The 21,389-nt window shown below is 48.0% G+C and overlaps 1 protein-coding gene and 1 long non-coding RNA gene across 2 annotated transcripts; one reads left to right on the top strand and one right to left on the bottom strand.

Annotated features, from left to right (window-relative positions):
- Positions 1-7,168: 7,168 nt before the first annotated feature.
- On the top strand, positions 7,169-9,303 carry LOC109785575 (uncharacterized). The gene has a single exon (XM_020344167.3). It carries the CDS (start codon positions 7,700-7,702, stop codon positions 9,191-9,193), a length of 1,494 nt encoding a protein of 497 aa, XP_020199756.1. The 5' UTR covers positions 7,169-7,699; the 3' UTR covers positions 9,194-9,303.
- A 77-nt stretch (positions 9,304-9,380) lies between these two features.
- Positions 9,381-10,127, bottom strand: LOC120973846 (uncharacterized). Its single transcript, XR_005769379.2, has 2 exons — positions 9,758-10,127; positions 9,381-9,632 (listed from the first exon to the last, which is right to left on the bottom strand). It is a non-coding gene; the product is annotated as an uncharacterized lncRNA (long non-coding RNA).
- Positions 10,128-21,389: the final 11,262 nt, after the last annotated feature.

Below are 21,389 nucleotides of genomic sequence, written 5' to 3'. Positions count from 1 at the left end.
TATATATGAGTTTATGTCCTCTACAGCATTCACTTATTGCTATTTCTTCAAGTTGCTTGTTCTGCTAAGTGAATGTGATCGGACCCTTCCCCCTCTATGCTAAACTCAACCCAGTCTATTCACAAATTCTTCATGTGTGTTCTATTTGAAACTCGTTCAAAATCTTCACTGTGTCCTTGTCAGCTGAAGAATTTGCGAACAGAATCTTAAACTTATCTTATCTGAATTTTCGGCTTTTGCCGCTCAAACCTTTCCACCTTTTCGTGATATATTATTCTATTCACCCACGATCGCACACGGTCGTCACCTCTCTGTACGTGGGTGACACATGTCACACGAATGAGAAGGGTCGGGGGCACGTTCGTCCAATTTCCTCGGGCGAGCAGTTTTTCACTTCGGCTATAAATACCCCCTCCCTTCCTCACTTTGTTTTTACTCCGCTCGACCTCACTCCCTCGCTCGAGCTCTCAAACCCTAGAGCCGCCGCTACTTCCATCGTCGCCGGTGAGGAAGAGCTTCACTGCCTCGACCTCGTCGCCGCCGTACTCGCGCCGGCTACGGATTTCTTCACTCCGCCGCCGTCGTAGCTTTCTTCCTCAGCCAAGTTAGGGCGTGGAAGATCTGAACTGGCGAGCTTCTAAATCTACCCTTCACAGTTCGTCGTGTTCTTCGTCAAGGGTAATTAAAATTTACTTTTACTGCCCTTTTTGATTCTGATGTTTTCTTCAAATCTTCAAAAGGTGTTTATTCCTCAAATCATCACACACTAAACACCTCACATATCATCTGTTCTTGATCTGTTTCTCTAAGCATCATTTCTCTTCAAGATTCCTCAATTGTGTGGATTTTCAAATCGGTACAACTCTGGAACCTAAGTCAAAGAACGCTTAGTGAAATTCCTCAAGACTCATCCAGTCAAATTCCTCAAACTTGTTCTTTTTGCAAAAACTACTGAGAACGCATATGACCTCTCCAAATTCTTCGCACCTGTACTCTGTTCACAGGTACACATGTCTGCTACTGAATCTCTGGATTCTCATCAACTTAACTCATTTGCAGCGTTCCTCGAAGAAAAACTGCATACCTCTTTAGAGAATTGAACTGTTCAAAATCCTCAGTTGAAGAAAATGGTTGACGGAAAGAAACCTCAGAAGGGAGGAAAGAAACTGGAAGTCAACACAGCCTTTGAGATTCCTGATGACATTTACAAGGATTATTGCACTCCTGATGAGGACACACATGGAAAGGAGGATAAAAATGAGCGCAAGGTGCGCATACAAAGGATAGAGAGGAGATGGGCACGAGAATGGAGAGAATACAGATATGTCACTCCAAAATATATGAAGAAATTTGCTCTTCGCCCTCCTTGCCCAAGACCTCCATTGGCACCTGGCCAAGAAGCTGATCCCACTAGCCTCAAGCGCGGTGAGGACTATCCTGATGAATGGGCAAAGCGTCAATCTAAGTTGGCCAGAGTAGCAAAAGAGGCAGTGAGGAAATTCAATGAAGACTCTACTGCTGCTGCTGCCACTGCTGAGGCCTCTGCTAGCAAGCCGAAGAAGGCCATGCCTAAGAAGCCTCCACACAAGCCCAGTGCCCCTTCTTCTTCAATGCCCTCACGGCGAAGCTCCTCTGCAATGCCCTCACAACCAACTTCTACTAAGCCCTCACGGCCAATTCCTCAAGGCGCCCCAGTTCCTCAAGTTACAAAATCCTCAGCTCCTCCATCAAAGTCCTCAGCACCTGCGCATCTCGCCTCGTGCCAAAGGACAACATGCATCTCTATTGCCTCAGGAGCCTCTGCAAGTTCATCAGCTCCTCTGCATTCTTCAAGTGGCCCCACTTTGCTGAAGACCAAGGCCACTGCTGGACGAGGCACTAGACCAAGTCCTCAAAAAAAGCAGGTCGCCTTTCAAGTACCGTCCTCTGAGGACGAAGCTGATGATGAGAACTTGAAGAAATCATCAGAGATAGACAGCAGAGGGCCGCTAGAGCCAAAGGAAGTGAAATTCCTCTCTTACTGGATCCGAAGTTGATCCTTGAGTACATTGACCTCTGGCACAAGGACCCTAACACTCCTATGCCAGACTTCAAGCTGACTTATGGCCAAAGTCATATGCTGACCGCCTTCATAGGCTAAGAAAAATGGAAGTTTGAGAAGGCCAGGCAGCTGAAGAAAGCACAGTACAAGAAGGAGCGCCTTCTGAAGAAAAACATCGTGAAAATGAGCACTGATGAACTCCTTGCTGCTCAGACGGAGATCAAAAACCTCAATGATGAATTTGGCGCGTACCATGCAGATTGGCTTGGAGCCAAGGTCAGATTTGTGAAGTTAGCTGAAAAATTCACTACCAATATTGCAGCTCCAATGCAACAAGAAATTCCTCAGGCTGAAGCATCTGCTCAGCCTACTGAAGAAAATGCCAGCATTGCTGATGACAATCAGGTTGCTGAAGAAAAGCTACTACCAGGGTTGATGACTGCATTCCAGCCGTTGATGAAACTGCCAGGGCAACCACTAGTGTTGCGCCTGAAGAAACTGTCAGGACAGCTGAAGCTTCAACCGCTATGCCTGAAGAAACTGATCATGCCAGGGCAACTGCATCAGTTGTGCCTGAAGAAATGGAACCAATTTCCTCTGCTCCTCTTGCACCTACACCAAGTCTAATTCTTTCTTCTGCATCAGAAGCGAAGAAGACCAAGGCTGCGGAGCGTGCAGCTGTGAAGAAACGGAAAGCATCAACTTCATCAGAATCTTCAGCTACGAAGAAGATGAAGAAATTGACCAGCTCATTTGAAAATCCAATTGATGATGTTCTAGTCTCGAGCATGCCATCAAAGGATTTGATGAAGAATACGTGATCCCAAGCGGATCCGATGAAGATATTCCTTCTGCTGCTTCTTCAGAGCAGTTGTATGAAGAAATTGAAGTGGATGCAATCCCTTCAACCCCGGTTGTCTCATCGCCCATGCCTCAATTTACTGCTGAAGAGGCCGGCGTTGCAGAAATGAATGGATAAGATGAGGATGTGGACATTGGGTGCACAACGCCAGTGTTGAATGATGACATTTGGGAAAGTTAGCACCCCAATTCTCCTTTGTTCACTCCTCTGCAACAAACTCCTCAGTCCCCAGTGACTACTGAAGTTCAAATGGGATCTGAAGAACCACACCCCACTTCGTTTATCCCTGAAGAGATTCCAGCCACTAGTGCTGATGAAATTGCTGCTGAAGAATTGAAGACCCAGGCTGCCACTGAAGAAGAAACTGAAATTCCTCAGCCTGCGGATCCTGAGATTACGATTCCTGAGGTTGTGATGCAATTGACTGACACTCCTCAGCCCAAGCCAAAGGATCCTTTCTCAAAGAAGCAAAAATTCAAGGCTGCTGACTTCTTCCACAAGCATCTATTCTCACGGACTACAACCCCTATGACTCTGCTCGTCTTAGAAGGAAGCGTTTCTGGACTGCCAGCCAAGCAAACTTCTATTCTTCGCTACTTTTCAACAAAGACAAAGTCTTCGAGCACGAGCATATTCCTCACGTGGACATGGAATCACTGCCTTGCTTCGCGCCAGTCCTCAGTGTTCTTCATGACGCTGGACTGCTCAACTTTTGCACTGACATTGTTGATTGGAATGAAGAGCTAATTCTTCAGTTCTATGCCAGGCTGCACGTCACAGGAGAAGCTGAAGATGTGAGCTCTTGGGTATTGGACTGGATGACAAAGAACACACATTTCAAAGCACCGGCCTCTGAATTGCTTCATGCCCTGCCTGTCAGTCCTCCCCTTGAAGGCGCTCGTTGCATATACCATGAACCTGAACTTACTGCTCACTATATGCAAGTGTTGATGAAGCCGCTGAAGTCCGGTCAAGCCCCAAGGACCAAATTCCTCGTGAAGGAATTTCTGTTTGTGCCTAGAACTGTCTATCGCATTCTGACGAAGACATTGAGTCCTATTAAAGGCCACGATTCGAATGACGAAAAAGTTGTTGGCAAAATGATTTCTTCATGAGGACTCTGGCGAATGTTGCACTCTCTCCATTTGAGTTGAAGCCTTATGCTCCTTGGATTACGAGATTCCTCAGAACAAGGTCTTCACTCAACTACATGGCTGATTTTCAGAATCATGTTAGTTACCTGCCCCCAATAGAAGTCCTCAAGCGGACATTTTCCTCATCTGATGAAAAGGGCAAGGCTACTGCAATTATTGATGAAGCCATTTGTTCATTGGATGGTCTGTTCCGCAAAGCTGCATCCTACTCCACCAATGATGACTCTGCCACTCATGACTCTGCCGCAAATGCTTCAAAGCAAAATCCTCAAGGCACGGCTCCAAGGGTGATGACTGATCGTGAGCTTCTCCTTAGTCTTCACCAGAAGGTCGATCGCAACCACAAATGGGTTAAGCGTCAGTTTGGTTCTATTCTTCACAACATGACCGCTACACACAATGCAGTGAACAAAAACCAATACTACCTCCATGAAGTCTTCGGTCGCACCTGGGCTGTTTTGTCACATTTGTATGATGAAGATGATCTGAAGCAAATAGGTTTCAAGCAGGACTTTGACTGGTCTCAGCCACCGGCGAAGAAATTCAAGAAGACCAAAGTTCCTTCCTTGGTAGCCAGCTCATATTCTTCATCACGCGCGACTGATGAACATGAAGACTTGGACGATACTGCGGCAGGCCCTACCTCAACAACCGACCCCAACAATGCGGGCGCTCCTTCATCGACTCCGTGATGATGTTCTTTAGGGGCGTTAGTCCTCATTTTTCGTCCCTTTTGGTCATTCGATGACAAAGGGGGAGAAATTTGAGTTAGTCTTCAAGCGGGTCTACTTATATGGGCATTTTTTTTTCTAAGTTGCAACTCTCGTTCTTTTGAAGACTTTGCTGGATCGAGTTGTAAACTTAAAACCCGATGATGGTCTGATACTTTTGTTGTGTTCTTCTGCATGCTTATTCCTCATATATGTTAATGCACGCATGCTGAATTATATCAGTCACCATATTTCATCATGCATTTCAAATTCTTCATATTCTATGTTAAATGCGTGTATGAATTACAAGATATAGGGGGAGATCTCCATGATTCTACTCTTCAAGTGTGCATTGCTTCAAAAGCAAATTCCTCACTATGCACATCTTCAGGGGAGTTCTTCTATATCTTGCAATCAAATTCCTCAATATCAGTATTTACACTTCATATGTTTATCCCTGTTGAAAACTTAACCTATATTGTCATCAATCACCAAAAAGGGGGAGATTGTAAGTGCATCTAGTGCCCCTTAGTGATTTTGGTGTATTGAAGACTTATAGGTTAAGGGACTGATCCGTTTGTGAGTATACGCAGGTCTATAAGTCTATGAGGAGTTTGATATTTACAAAGAAATTCGACCCCTAAAAATGAAGTTCTTCGACCGAAGACTTTGGATTTCTGAAGACTTTGAAAGTGAAGAAATTGGTGTGACCGTGAAGACTTGGTATTCATTCTAGGAACATAAAGCATGAAGACTTTTGTTTTCGTAGTTTCATTTTCTCTTTCTTGAGTCATAGGAAACACCGTACTGTTAAAGGGGGTCGAGGAAATATTAAGGAAAAGTTTCCAAGTGATGCTCAACTCAAAATCCTACACCTACCAATCCCTTCGAGTGAAGCCATTGGAAACCTTATGCAGTTCCGTCAATTTGTTCAGTGACAGAGACGAAGCTCTTCTGGTCTCTGAGGAATTTGTTCTGACTGAGGAGTTAGGAATTCGCCAGTGCGGATTGCCTACAAGTGAGGAACATGATAGCCCTGAGGAAGTTGATAGTCAAATTTCCGGCCGTTGCTGTGCTACGCGCCAGCTGCCCCAAAATATCTTCCCACCTAACGGTCATATCATTGAAGGGCATTTATGTCTTATCATGTCGGGCTGCTCCCTAGGCTATAAATAGCCGCCCACTACAACCACTAGCTGGTTGGCTGCTCCGAGAGAAACTAACACTTGTCATTTGAGAGTATCACATCCTCCGAGGACTTTGAGCGAATATCATCAAGTGAGGAAAACTCAAACCCAAACACCTACAAACCTAAAGTGATTGAGCATCACTGAAGAGATTGATCCTGCGTGGATCCGACGCTTGTTACCTTTGAAGACTGTGCATCTTTCAGACGGTTAGGCGTCGTGGTCTAGAGCATCCAAGAGGAAATTGTGTATCGCCGAGTGACCGAGTCTGTGAAGGTTTGGAAGTCACCTGAAGACTTACCACGAGTGATTGGGCGAGGTCTGTGTGACCTTAGCTCAAGGGGAATACGGTGAGGACTAAGTGTCTTGAGCTGCGTGTTCAGGACTGGGTGTCCGGGACTGTGTGTCCTCAGGTTTGAATACGGAGCCGCCCTAACCAGACATACAATTGTCACAACAGTTGGAACTGGTCTACCAAATCATTGTCTTCACCAAGCCTACTGGTTCTATTTCCTCAACCCTTCCATTTACTCATTACCGTGTTGTGTGCTTGTTCATATCTGTCTGAAGACTTTGACTGAAGACAATCTCAATTTCTTCAGTTCAATTTCTTCAGTCTGTTTGTCTTCATCCTGTTTTATCATGTGTTTACGTTTTCTATACTCTGTGATTGTTTTCATTTCATCATGAAGACCATGCTTATGTTCTGTTATGTTTACATCTGAGTACTTATTCCGTTGCAAGTAGTTCTTCTCTTAGGAATTTCCTCTCCCTGAAATTCCTCAGTGAAGAATTCATAAAAATCGCCTATTCACCCTCCCCCTAGTCGAATTAACGCACTTTCACAAGCGCAGCAAGCGGCGGCCGCTGCCTCCCGACGGAGCAAGCGGCACCGACGACACACAGCTTGGGCACAAGCGGCGGCGTGCTTGACCCCGCCCTCCCAGCAGAGGAAGCAGCGGCGGCGGCGCCCTTGACCCCGACCTTCCAGGGGAGCAAGCACCAGCAGCGACGGCGGCGCACAAGCTGCAGCAAGCAGCGACCTCGACGGTGAGCGTGCGGTGGCCGATGGTACCAAGCGCATGGCGACTCCAAGCCAGCAGTGCTGCCACGTGCATGAACCAGCCACCGCCTTGTCCTCTGGTGCTCGTCCACCACCGCCAGATGCGGCACCACCGGCCAACGGCGACGAGCCAACCTCTTCCCCTCTCCCCCTCTGGACGGTGTGGCCATGGCTGGCGACGAGGACCATGAGCGACGATGCCTCTGCTGCAGGCCGGCGACGAGGAGCTGATTGCGTTTTGTACTTTTACCCGAAGGGTGACTATGCAAAAATACCAGGGCCCCACATGTCATAATCGAGGTTAAAATGCATAAAACGGTTGATCAGTGTTTTTTGCAAAAGATGAGGACTAAAATCAGTGTTTTCTGGCACAAATTCGTAGGAGAGTCTTTCATGCAAACCTACATTTCAATGTGGTGGTTTTTAGCCCGGCTTGAAGGTGCACTGGCTTTGGTTCCTGGTTGTGAATGACTGTGTGGGGGCACTATATCACGCGGCTCCAATACTTGTTGACTTGACCTTGACCTGGGTCTTGCATTTGTCGGTCGTCGTCACGGAGTTCCGGCATGCATATCACACTCTGTTGTGACCTTTGCGTCCCGGCCCTGCCCTTCACACTGTTTTCTCCCCTCCCAATCTCATCGATCCAGCAGCTTTAGAGCTCCACAAAGTAGCAGCCACCATGGCGGAGCAGCTTGCTTCCGTGCCGGAGGAGAGCGCCACCGGCTTCGCGGCTCCCTGCCCGCCGCCCAACTCCTACCGCGAGTCGATCCTGAGCGTCGGCGTCGTCTGGCCCGAATGGCGCGTCACATCGACTCACTCCTCCCAGTCCGGTCACAGCGGATCCAACTACTCCAGCGACTCCGGCGCCTCCAGGTCCAACAACTCAGGCTACTCCTCCGGCTCGGTGTTCGCCGGCGCAGCCGACTTGGGTGCCAAGGAGCTCACAAAGATCGCTCAAAGAATGTCCAGCGACGGCTACCTCCTACGCATATTCCAAACATTCATCGAATCATCTTCCTCGCCAGTAGTCACATACGATGAGTGGTGTTCGCTGGAGAATTGGTTCGTCGAGCTTGACGCCGACTGGGTTCTCCAAAGACACAACAACCATGATTTACGGCAGCAGCTCCAAGAGGCGCCCGTGTCTCGGCTCGAAGAATTCGTGGAGAGGTGGATCCGAGCTCTCATCGTAATCCTCGCCAGCATCAAAGAGCTGGTCGCTGCCACCCACGAGATGCCAGCAGTTGTACGGTTTGCCAAAGCGAGCATCTCACCGATGCTCGTCTTTGTCGACGCCGTCGTCCATGTTTTCGAGTTGGAGAAGCTACAGGCTGCGCTACACACTTATGTATGCGTCTCCAATGCATCATACGACATGTGTACAATGCACTTGATCTCTTCGAAAGCCCCAAGCTTTTTCAGCGACATAGGCGCCCCGTTGGACAGAGCAAGGCAGAGGTTAAGGTGGGCCATATCAAAGAAGATGTGGGATTTGGAGTTGGAACTTGATCATGATGACTCGTGGCCTATCGAGATTCTGCAAGGAGAAAGCAAGATTCACAAGAACATTCGGTTGCTGGCAGAGTGCATAGTGCTGATGAGGAAAGCACATACTTCGACGCAGAAGAACTCTGCAGGGAGCCACCACATGGGAAAGCTAATTGGTAACCTGATACATAACCCAACCGGTTACCTGAAGCGTCTTATTTTGGCAAAATCGAAGCTGTTCACAAATCCAAGCGTAAGGTACATGTTCCTGCTCAACAATTCCCATTTCATAGCGCAGGTGTCTGAGCCATCGGGGGACCACCAGGGACTTAAACTTACACCTGAATGTCAGAAGCATATGGATAGTTATCTTCATGCTTCTTGGGGGCAAGTGTTGTCATGCCTTCAGAAATCAAAGTTTCCCGGACCGCTCCGTCACTGGATTAGCACCTCTTCGCTAGCTAAATTCGAGTCAGCGTTTCATCAAACTTACCAGGCACAGAAGTTATGGAAGGTTCCGGACCCTCGGCTCAGAGATGTGCTGCGGAAAGCTATCACCAGGAGAGTTATTTCAGGTTACGGCAAGTACCTGAAGGAACATCCCAGGCTACAGAAACATGTTGGCCGCGAAAGCAGCAGTCCGGAAGTTTTGGAGGAGATGTTGGGAGAGCTATTTGAAGGATGAAAACTACTTGAGGCATCGAAAAAGTCACTAGCAAATAAGAGGCTGGACTTGTATTTCATTGTCTTATTTGGAAATTTTTCTTTCGTTTTGAAGTGAAGTTGTATTCTGAATTTCATTGGTAACTTAAGCGTCCGATACTACATCATGTGGTCACATTCTCTGTGTGATTTTGTGATTGTATACCAAATACTTCTGCATTCTGCTTCTGTGTCAATTTCATTCATAGAATTTTCTTAAAAAAAGCAATCATAGATAATTGCCATGCTTTTGACTTTGCACAACATTATACACACACTTATTTTCATCTGTGCGAACAGCCAGGTAACATTATACCCTCACCGAAATACGTCAGCCCAGCAATCGTCTCGAGCATGAAGAACCTGGCACAGTCAAGGTGACCGTACAGAGCATCGCATTCGCATACCATGATAACAGAATCCTGTGGGCGCACAAAAAAAGAGTAATACAGAGACAGACGCATGCTCAGGACTTGGGACCTGCTGAAACTAATTTCAGAGCTACTGTAGTAAAATATGTGGGGAATTATCTGTATCATTCACTCACCATGAGGAAAATGTTGAAGGAGTGCTGCTCTAGCCTCAGGAGTGCCGTCGTCCTCCGCGGGAGCCAGCGGGTCGGTGGCTCCTGACGAGGAAGGACTCGTTGACGGCGGCCACCTCAGTATCATGCTCCGCCTTCTCCCGCTGCTTTCTCGCCATGCCTCGGCGCCGGATCTCGACCCCCTTCTGCGCAATAAGAGACAGGCAGAAGCTACAGCGGAGCACAGACGTGAGGAGGACGAGAAGGAGGTTGTCGGGGGAATCGATTGGAGTGTCTAGGACGACGCGACCGTGGAGGCGCGAGGAGGGAAGGGAAGGGAAGGGAGGAGGGCAGAGAGCAAGCGACGGGGAGAGGGGCCGCGGAGGGCGGAGGCGACCCCCATGGAACACATTATCCCACGTGATGCAAGCTGGTTGGCCGCATTGAGAAATATTTTGAAATTTTTTTAGATGATGGTGTGGATTATTTTATAAATGTATTTTTTTTCTTTTAGATGGAGGTGAGGACCTCTGTTATTTTTGAAATGAAGGGTTATGCAAAGTGGCACTCGCTAGTAGGCTGCGGTGGTATTTTTTTACTTCTTTTTTAGATGAAAGTGAGATCTTTTCTTTTGAGATGTTTTTGTAGCGGAGGCGAGGACCCTATGTATTCTTTTCAAATGAAAATGTATGCACAACTTCATCTCAAGCGGCGCCACAGGGTGATGCCCCAATCACTAGTGTCCATGAAGCGCGAGCGGCGAGGCAGAGGCTAGGAGCGGCCAGACCTGGCCAAACGGGCCGGTTTTGTCGGGCCGGCATGATAGCCCGCGTGCCCGGCCCGTCACGGGCCGGCACATGTGGCTTAGTGGGCCGTGCCAGGCATGTGGCCCGGCTAGGGCCGTGCCTGGGCTGCCATGCCCGGCACGTGTGCCAGCCCGGCACGGCACGCCTAACCTGGCGCTATGTTTTCTTAGCAAAATTTACTACTCCCTTCGTCCGAAATTACTTGTCGCAGAAATGAATGTATATATAACTAAAATATGTCTAGATACATTCATTTCTATGACACGTATTTTTGGACAGAGGGAGTCGAGCCAGGGAACAGGAAGATGTGCGTGCGTGCGATCTCTTATCCATGCATCGATGTGACTTGGCACGAGCTGACGAGCGTACTGCAGAGCTGCGCGGTCACGGGCGGCCGGCCAATGATCCATTTTTTATTCGAGTGGTGCCAACGAGGTAGCGAGCCAGAGTCAACTAGGCAACGATCGATTTTATTAAAAGAAAACTACCAGCCTGTTGTGCCTGGACGGGCCAACTCTACTGGCATGCTAAACGGGCCGCCATGCCAGCCCGTGTAGCAAAAGGGCCGTGCCTGGGCCAGAAAGGCCAACACGCGTGCCGGCTTGGCACGGCACAATTACTTAGCGTGCCTGGACGGGCCGTGCCATGCCTGGCCCGTTTACATCAGATCGGGCCATGCCGTGCCGGGCCGGCCCATTTGGCTAGATATAGGTGCGGCAAAAGTGGGTCCGGCCGGTTTAGTTACAACCAAACTTGGCCATATGAACTGTATTTTAAGACCGGCCCGCACACACGGTATTTTTGGCGCGGCCTGAGCCCGGCCTGGCATGCGAATGAAAGCATCGAGCCGACCTTTGGCCCGTCAGGGAACAAGGCCGATTGCCGAAGCAGAACCTTAAACGGCTTGATGGCCCTTTAGTCCGCAGGTCAGCCTGCATGACAAGGTCCATGCCCCGAACGGCATGGCCCGGCACATGACCCAAGTCATGGTCCCTTTTACCATTGTTTGGGACTGTTTTAGCCTTTTTATCATTGGATGGCTATTTTCAGTATTTTTCTGGTCTTTCTAATCTCAAAACAAAAGGTCCGAAAGGCCGAAACACTCCACAATGTCCCAAAAAGTAAATCACTAATTCAGGAGTATTCTTTAAAAGATCACTTCCCACCTCCTCAGGTTGTGACAAGTGGCGCACCGCATGCGCGCCACTTGTTGCAACTGGAAGTTTTCTTTTTTTTCCGTATATCCGTTTATTCAAAACGTTTTATCTATTAAACCGTGCATTCAAATCTTGAACCATTTTCACCATTGCAATCGTCGCGTCGAAATCTTGAAAACTATATCCCATGTTCATAGGTTTTGACGAGCTTTTCTTTTCGCGAAAAAAACCGACCAAAATAACCGGACGGAAAAATCGATCCGGGAGCATGTCTTCTTCTCTTTTCGAAGAAAGCACGGGCGTGCCTCTCGCGGAAGAAAACTGTGCCTCTTGTGAAAGGAAAAAAATACAAAAAATATATTTTTTTTATTTCCGAAAGGCGCAGCCGTGCCTCTCAAAACAAAAGGTCCGAAAGGCCGAAACAGTCCACAAAGTCCGAAAGAGCCACAAGGCTGAAAAGCAATTCGTACCGGCCCTTTTAGCTCGCATGTCACGCCTATCCTACAGCTCAGGCCTTCAGGCCGGCACGACACGACCCTTTTTTAAAAGCGCCGACACGGGTCATGTCCATTCAATCTCTTTTATAGTTGTGTCGTGTTGTGCCGACCCATATGGTCAGGTCTGATTAGAACATTTTGGAAGACCAGTCGGTGATGATGCTCATCACTAGTGGGTGGTCTTAGGTGTGGTAGTGTGCGCCTGCGCGAATATACAAATCGACCCGACCGAGTATTTAACATAAGATCTACCATAATTTGACTGACCCTGACAAAAAACTACCACTTTAAAAAAATTTGTTGAGATCTACCACTTTAGAACTATTTTTTTCAAAAAAGTACAATCAAAAAAGTGTCCGATTAGGCATTTTTAAACCTATTTATAACAGGTCGGGCCTACTCACAAGCGCTGACGTGGTAGAGTAGTCAACTCCGCTTGATTGACCGTTATGTTGAATGGAAGCATCAATCCTCTTCTTCTCTCCTCCAAGAATTTTCCTATGGACATTTCTTAAGCAGTTCGTATGTGTGGTCTTCGTCGGCGTCGGCGGTGGGCCGCCGCGCTGGCCTCCGCCACTTGCTGAGGCCCGACCGAGATTGTTGTGGGAGCAGACCACCCGCTTGAGCTGCGTGGCTGGCCCGAGCGTACCGCACGCCAGAGCTGCGTGGCTGCCGCCTGAGCATGGCGCGTGGGGGTTGCTGCAGAAGTTATCCCAGGCGGAGTGTGAGGTTTGACGGTGGCTCACTGGCCAGCGAGCGGTTGGAGGTGCCATAGTTTTTGTTAGAAGGAAGCGAGGGATTTGGTGAAATAGTTTGTTGTATTGCTTGAACCTCGTGGGCATATATATAGGAGTACAATGATCTACTTGGAGTACAAGACAAGCCAGAACAAATCCTAGTCTATCTCATCTTTCCTAATAAACAATATACTCAACATCCCCCCGCAGTCACAACGGTAGCGACGCAGACAGTGAGACTAGAGAAGAATCTGAAGGAAGCCGACGGACACACCCCCTACAGTCGTAACGGTCGATGCATCGCGGAGTCGTGGCTGGAGTGGAAACCGACGAGGTTGCTCAAGCAAGGCGGTAGCCCTTTGTGTCGTTGCCGAGGTAGCCGAGAGCGTGGGTGGTGGAGCCGTGGTCGAGGTAGCTGTGCGAAGAATGCCGTGGTCGATGTCGAGTCGGGGTGGCCGGTGTCGAGGAAGTCGCCGTGGAGCCGCGGGCGCAATGGGGCGCCGAGTTAGCATGGGCGCAATGGTGTCGAAGTAGTGGTGCGCCGGGAACAAGATGTTGTTGACGACGCGTCGCGGCGGGTTTGCCAAGCCCGGGGACACATCGTGGACGAAGGCACGCACCGGTGTTGCCAGCACCGGGCATGCGTAGACGGACGAAGACGAAGTTGACGAAGCGCCGACCAGGCTTGCCAGGCCTGGGGACACGTCGTCGATGAAGGCACGCATCGATGTTGCCAGCACCGGGCATGCGTAGACGAGGGACCTATACGAGCTGTACGCCATGTTGTAGAAGTCGGAGGGGCTAGCAGAGAAGAACTCAACAACGATTGCGGCGTCCATCGGCGCGGGGCCAATGTCACCAACGGTGGTCGGAGTAGACGAAGTGGTCGGGGTAGATAACGGCGACGCTGGCGACGGGCTGGTGCTCGACGAAGACGAAGGAGGTGGACGGGCGACGACGACGGCTACGGGAGTATCAGTGGCGGCGGCGGCCTGACGGCGGCGGCAGCTATGTTAGGAGTGCGGCGGCGGTGCTCGAAGTAGGCGAGGAACCCTGACAACGTGGCAAAGAACGGCGCGGACGGTGGCGTTCCCGCGCCAAGGGAAACGGCGCGGCACATACCACGGGAGGTCGACGCGCGGTGACAGCGGAGTGGACCACGGGCCGCTGCGCTACGGCCCGAAGGGGCGACGCAGCGGCGGCGGGCAGGTCAGGGCGACGACAGGAAGACCTCGGGGTGGCGGCGGGGACCACGGGCCATGGCGTTGCGGCCCGAAGGGGCGACGCAACGGCGGCGCGCGAGTCGGTGCAGCCGCGGGGACGGCCTCGGGCGGCGGCGGAAACCGCATGCCACGCTCGCTACGGCCTGATGGGGCGACGCAGCGGCAGCGCGAGGGTCGGTGCTGCCACGGAGACGCCCTGGAACAGACGTACTCGGGGCGGCGGTAGACCGCGGGCCATGACACTACGGCCCAAAGGGGCGACGCAGCGGCATCACGTGGGTCGATGCAGCCGCGGGGAGAACCACGGGGCGGCGGCGCTGCGGCCCGACCGGGCGACGCAGCGGCAGCCCGATGCTCAATTGGTGGACAGGCGCGCTGAACTCGGGGACGATCTTCACGGGGCCTGCGAAGGCGCGCGCAATCGACGGGCCAGGTCGGTCGCACGACGTAGCTGAGGCGGATCGCGGCGGCGGGCGGGTGATCAATCCAATCGCGCACGAGGTCGGGGACGCCGCTCGGTGGAGACGGGTGGCGGCGGAGTCTGAGATGAAGCCGGCGACAGCGGGCGGCAGGGCGGCTATGATTGGCCGCCGCGTGACGCGAGGCCGCCGGGTCGAGTGATGCAGGTGTCCCGGTCGGAGCAGGGCGGTGACGGCCGGCGTAGATCGACGGGCGGGCCGGCGCACGAACGGCGGCGGTGAAGGGCCGCCGCATGACGCGAGGCTGTTGGGTCGGTGAAGAAGCCGGCCATCGCGCCGGGTTGGAGTAGAGGCGCAAGGCGTCGACGGCGGCGGTAGGCGACGCAAACCGATCAAGATTAGATCGGAAAACCAAAAAGAAACCGCCGATCAAGATGACCGGCGGGAGAGAGAAAACCCCGTAGCAAGGGCTCCGGAAAAGACTCTCTAGGGTAGCCGGTCAACACAACCGGCGGACGAACCCTAGGTACGGGCGGCGCGGCCCCCGACAGCGGTCATGGAGGCTGACCGCCCCGGGGGCGGCGCGCAGGGCGGAAGCGGCGGGCGGCGGCTAGGGTTGGATCGGTTAGGCTGATACCATGTTAGAAGGAAGCGAGAGATTTGGTGGAATAGTTTGTTGTATTGCTTGAGCCTCGTGGGCATATATATAGGAGTACAATGATCTATTTGGAGTACAAGACAAGCCAGAACAAATCCTAATCTATCTCATCTTTCCTAATAAACAATATACTCAACAGTTTTTTCTAAATTTGGTTGGGATTTTTCGGAATTTATTTTCAAGCTGTCCAAAGTTCTGAACGTGCATATACATTTGAGCTCTGAATTTACTTTCAGCCTGGCTCCAGCGTACGTTTCATCCTGCGCCCACATGATTCTGTTATCATGCAATGATACTTGATGCTCTGTACCTGAAGCATCTCCCTGAAACAAAAGAGCAATGAGGCATTAGGCGGAGCTAGGAAGCCATCTCTGAATAGTACGGACGCCAGACTAAGCAGGTGCATGATTAATTTGAATCGATTCATCAGCAAGAGCACAGGCCACTATTTTTGGATTTTGCACAGGTCCATCTCTTGAGACAACATTACTCTCCTCTCCTGCCGCACACCATATGACATTCTAATGTATAAGGAGAGGTCATCATTTGATAAAACCTGAAAGAGGTTTAGCATCCAGCTCGTCAGGTCTCGGACTTCTCTGCTATTTTCGCAAGCTTCCTTCACATACCAGTAGCCCCAAAAGCAGTGTACAAAAAATCCACATTAGATCCACAATGTTCATTTCAGTTGGCGTAGATTATAACGGTTCATAACAATCAATTATATGGATAACCTCTTACAGTTGTTATACTAAAATCAAATAAATTTCCACACGTATATAGGACAACCACATAGCAAATATAACTATTTTGTGGTGAAATTTCCCCATTCTTTAGTGCAGAAGTGCGGGGTAAACTTGACGTGCAGAGTGAGCCTGGTATCTGCAGGCTCAGGTCCACCGAAGTGGATGAAAAATAATATGTATACAATGTTGTAAAATCATAAGTATTTTAGATGGAATCACGAAATCAAATGAAAATACACTTAGGCTACAACGGAATTCAGAATATAACTTCATTTTTAAAGGACTATATTTTCAAATACAATGATGAAACATGAAAACTCTGTACTCTTATATGTTGGGTGACCAGGGGCAGAGCCAGGATTTGAAAATGGGGAGGGGGGGGGGGGGGGGGGGGGGTGGGCAGGTGAAAAATATATAACTTCAAAAATATCATCATAGGTGCTCTCACTTTGAGCTTGCGGTTGAATTTCTACTAACAGTGACACTATATTTTAATCTGGAGTTTGTTTACCAAGTGAAATAAGAACGGGGCTAGCTCCATCTCCTCAGATTTGCATTTTCAAAAGTAAGGCGTTACTTTATTGTTCGTCTTCATTCTTCAAATATAAGGAACTTCCAAACTAAATAAACTAGAATTCCAAATCAATCATTTGGATTTTGCCTCGTGTAACTGTAAACTAGTGCACAAGACAGGCTAAAGATTCCTAGCTAATACTTTTGGATCAATATAACTAGTAGTATCTAATTTTGTAGTAGATCTAAGAAAAACACTAACCAATAACCTGTAAAGTCTAAGAGTAACATGAATTCGTAATGATATACCTTAAGTTTAGGGTTGACTCGCCTGAGCTGAGCTGCGCCACCAGATTCAAAGACTGATGATCAACGCGTCATGGACGACGGGGCGCGGCAAACGCACTGTTGTGAAGATTATGCGGCGACGCTCCAACAAATGCGCTTCTGCTACACTCTAGGATGACGACGACATCTAAACGGAAGTTCCTATATACGGACGGCGGCAGCGGCAAAACCCTAGCGGGAGTGTAGAACATGCACATACGCCGGTTACGATCTGATCGATTCCTGGATCGCAGTTTTTTTTAGCAAATCATGGATCGCAGTTATAGCCAGCCACCGCCGTACGTGGGCTGTTGCCTGCTGGGCTTTGAGATTCTCTAATTCGGTGCTGGTTTCATTAACATATGGGCTAATGAGCAAGTAGCTGCAGCCAGTCCGGTCATTAGCGTGTACATACGGTATACTGACTGCTAAATATTTTTGAGGGGGGCGAGCGATTGGCAGGGGTCTAGCCCCTGCTCGCCCCTCCCCGTCTCCGCCCCTGTGGGTGACTTTGTTTGATGTCTCAAATAGTTTTCATCCTTCAAACAGCTGTCCCAACATCTCCGCCATGACTTGAGGACTCTTGCTTCCGCCACTGATGTGTTTTTCTAGCTCTGGATGTTCCTCCAGGTAGTCATTGTAGGCTGAAATGACTCTGTTGGTGATAGTTTCCCGCAGAAAGGATCGGAGGCTGGGGTCCGGAACCTTCTAAAATTTCTGAGCCTGGTAGTGGTACGCATTATCAAACGCCGACTGAAATTTAGCCAGCGAAGTCGTGTGGATCCAAGGCCTAGGGTTCATACTTTCACTAGTGCAAGTTCTCTCAACAATAATAACATAATTGGATTATATAACTATCCCTCATCATGCAACAAAGAGTCACTCCAAAGTCACTAATAGCGGAGAACAAACAAAGAGATTATGGTAGGGTACGAAACCACCTCAAAGTTATCCTTTCTGATCGATCTATTCAAGAGTCTGTAGTAAAATAACATGAAGCTTTTCTTTCCGTTCGATCTATCATAGAGTTCGTACTAGAATAACACCTTAAGACACAAATCAACCAAAACCCTAATGTCACCTAGATACTCCAATGTCACCTCAAGTATCCGTGGGTATGATTATACGATATGCATCACACAATCTCAGATTCATCTATTCAACCAACACAAAGAACTTGAAAGAGTGCCCCAAAGTTTCTACCGGAGAGTCAAGACGAAAACGTGTGCCAACCCCTATGCATAAGTTCACGAGGTCACGGAACCCGCAAGTTGATCACCAAAACATACATCAAGTGAATCACGTGATATCCCATTGTCACCACAGATAAGCACATGCAAGACATACATCAAGTGTTCTCAAATCCTTAAATGCTCAATCCGATAAGATAACTTCAAAGGAAAAACTCAATCCATTACAAGAGAGTAGAGGGGGAGAAACATCATAAGAACCAACTATAATAGCAAAGCTCGCGGTACATGAAGATCGTGCCAAATCAAGAACACGAGAGAGAGAGAGGGAGAGAGAGAGAGAGAGAGAGAGATCAAACACATAGCTACTGGTACATACCCTCGGCCCCAAGGGTGAACTACTCCCTCCTCGTCATGGAGAGCGCCGGGATGATGAAGATGGCCACCGGTGAGGGTTCCCCCCCTCCGGCAGGGTGCCGGAACGGGTCTAGATTGGTTTTCGGTGGCTACAGAGGCTTGCGGCGGCGGAACTCCCGATCTATTGTGTTCCCCGATGTTTTTAGGGTATATGGATATATATAGGCGAAAGAAGTCGGTCAGTGGAGCCACGAGGGGCCCACGAGGGTGGGGGCACGCCCAGGGGGGTAGGGCACGCCTCCCTTCCTTGTGGCTTCCTCGAAGCTTCCGTCACGTCTACTCCAAGTCTCCTGGATTGCTTCCGTTCCAAAAATAACTCTCCCGAAGGTTTCATTCCGTTTGGACTCCATTTGATATTCCTTTTCTTCGAAACACTGAAATAGGCAAGAAAACAACATTTTGGGCTGGGCCTCCGGTTAATAGGCTAGTCCCAAAAATAATATAAAAGTGTATAATAAAGCCCATTAAACATCCAAAAGAGATAATATAATAGCGTGGAACAATCAAAAATTATAGATACGTTGGAGACGTATCAAGCATCCCCAAGCTTAAATCCTGCTCGTCCTCGAGTAGGTAAATGATAAAAACAGAATTTTTGATGTGGAATGCTACCTAGCATATTTATCAATGTATTTCTCTTTATTGTGGCATGAATGTTCATATCCAAAAGATTCAAGATAAAAGTTTAATATTGACATGAAAATAACAATACTTCAAGCATACTAGCAAAGCAATCATCTCTTCTCAAAATAACATGGCCAAAGAAAGTTATCCCTACAAAATCATATAGTCTGGCTATGCTCTATCTTTACCACACAAAGTATTTAAATCATGCACAACCCCGATGACAAGCCAAGCAATTGTTTCATACTTTTGATGTTCTCAAACTTTTTCAATCTTCACGCAATATATGAGCGTGAGCCATGGACATAGCACTATAGGTGAAATAGAATGGTGGTTGCGGAGAAGACAAAAATGAGAAGACAGTCTCACATCAACTAGGCGTATCAACAGGCTATGGAGATGACCATCAAAAGATATCAATGTGAGTGAGTAGGGATTGACATGCAATGGATGCACTAGAGATATAAGTGTATGAAAGCTCAACAAAAGAAACTAAGTGGGTGTGCATCCAACTCGCTTGCTCACGAAGACCTAGGGCATTTTGAGGAAGCCCATCATTGGAATATACAGGCCAAGTTCTATAATAAAAGATTCCCACTAGTATATGAAAGTGACTACATAGGAGACTCTCTATCATGAATATCATGGTGCTGCTTTGAAGCACAAGTGTGGTAAAAGGATAGTAGCACTGCCCCTTCTCTCTTTTTCTCTCATTTTTTTATTTTTTTTGTTTGGGCTTTTTTATCTTTTTTTGGGCCTCTTTTCCTTTTTTTCTTTTTCGTCCGGAGTCTCATCCCGACTTGTGGGGGAATCATAGTCTCCATCATCCTTTCCTCACTGGGACAATGCTCTAATAATGAAGATCATCACACTATTATTTACTTACAACTCAAGAATTACAACTCGATACTTAGAACAAAATATGACTCTACATGAATGCCTCCGGCGGTGTACCGGGATGTGCAATGAATCAAGAGTGACATGTATGAAAGAATTATGAAGGCGGCTTTGCCACAAATACGATGTCAACTACATGATCATGCAAAGCAATATGACAATGATGAAGTGTGTCATAATAAACGGAACGGTGGAAAGTTGCATGACAATATATCTTGGAATGGCTATGGAAATGCCATAATAGGTAGGTATGGTGGCTATTTTGAGGAAGGTATATGGTGGGTGTATGATACCGGTGAAAGGTGTGCGGTATTAGAGAGGCTAGCAATGGTGGAAGGATGAGAGTGCGTATAATCCATGGACTCAACATTAGTCATAAAGAACTCACATACTTATTGCAAAAATCTATTAGTTATCGAAACAAAGTACTACGCGCATGCTCCTAGGGGGATAGATTGGTAGGAAAAGACCATCGCTCGTCCCCGACCTCCACTCATAAGGAGGACAATCAATAAATAAATCATGCTCCGACTTCATCACATAACGGTTCACCATACGTGCATGCTACGGGAATCACAAACTTTAACACAAGTATCTCTCAAATTCACAACTACTCAACTAGCATGACTCTATTATCACCATCTTCATATCTCAAAACAATCATAAGGAATCAAACTTCTCATAGTATTCAATGCACTTTATATGAAAGTTTTTATTATATCCCTCTTGGATGCCCATCATATTAGGACTAAATTCATAACCAAAGCAAATTACCATGCTGTTCTAAAGACTCTCAAAATAATATAAGTGAAGCATGAGAGTTCATCTATTTCTTCAAAATAAAACTACCGTCGTGCTCTAAAAGATATAAGTGAAGCACTATAACAAACGACAAACTACTCCAAAAGATATAAGTGAAGATCAATGAGTAGTCGAATAATTATGCAACTATGTGAAGACTCTCTAACATTTAAGAATTTAAGATCTTGGTATTTTATTCAAGCAGCAAGCAAAACAAAAGAAAATAAAATGACGCTCCAAGCAAAACACATATCATGTGGTGAATAAAAATATAGCTCCAAGTAAAGTTACCGATCAACGAAGACGAAAGAGGGGATGCCTTCCGGGGCATCCCCAAGATTAGGCTCTTGGTTTTCCTTGAATATTACCTTGGGGTGCCTTGGGCATCCCGAAGCTTAGGCTCTTGCCACTCCTTATTCCATAGTCCATCGAATCTTTACCCAAAACTTGAAAACTTCACAACACAAAACTCAACAGAAAACTCGTAAGCTCCGTTAGTATAAGAAAACAAATCACCACTTAGGTACTGTTGTGAACTCATTATAAATTAATATTGGTGTAATATCTACTTTATTTCAACTTCACTATGGTTCATACCTTCCGATACTACTCATAGATTCATCAAAATAAGCAAACAACACATA

Source organism: Aegilops tauschii, chromosome 2 (genome assembly GCF_002575655.3).
Source record: "Aegilops tauschii subsp. strangulata cultivar AL8/78 chromosome 2, Aet v6.0, whole genome shotgun sequence".
Taxonomy (NCBI): Eukaryota; Viridiplantae; Streptophyta; class Magnoliopsida; order Poales; family Poaceae; genus Aegilops; species Aegilops tauschii.
This window is presented reverse-complemented; position numbering and strand designations above follow the sequence as displayed.

Coding starts and splice junctions, on each gene's coding strand:
- LOC109785575 (XM_020344167.3), top strand. CDS start 7,700: ATGGCGGAGCAGCTTGCTTCCGTGCCGGAGGAGAGCGCCACCGGCTTC.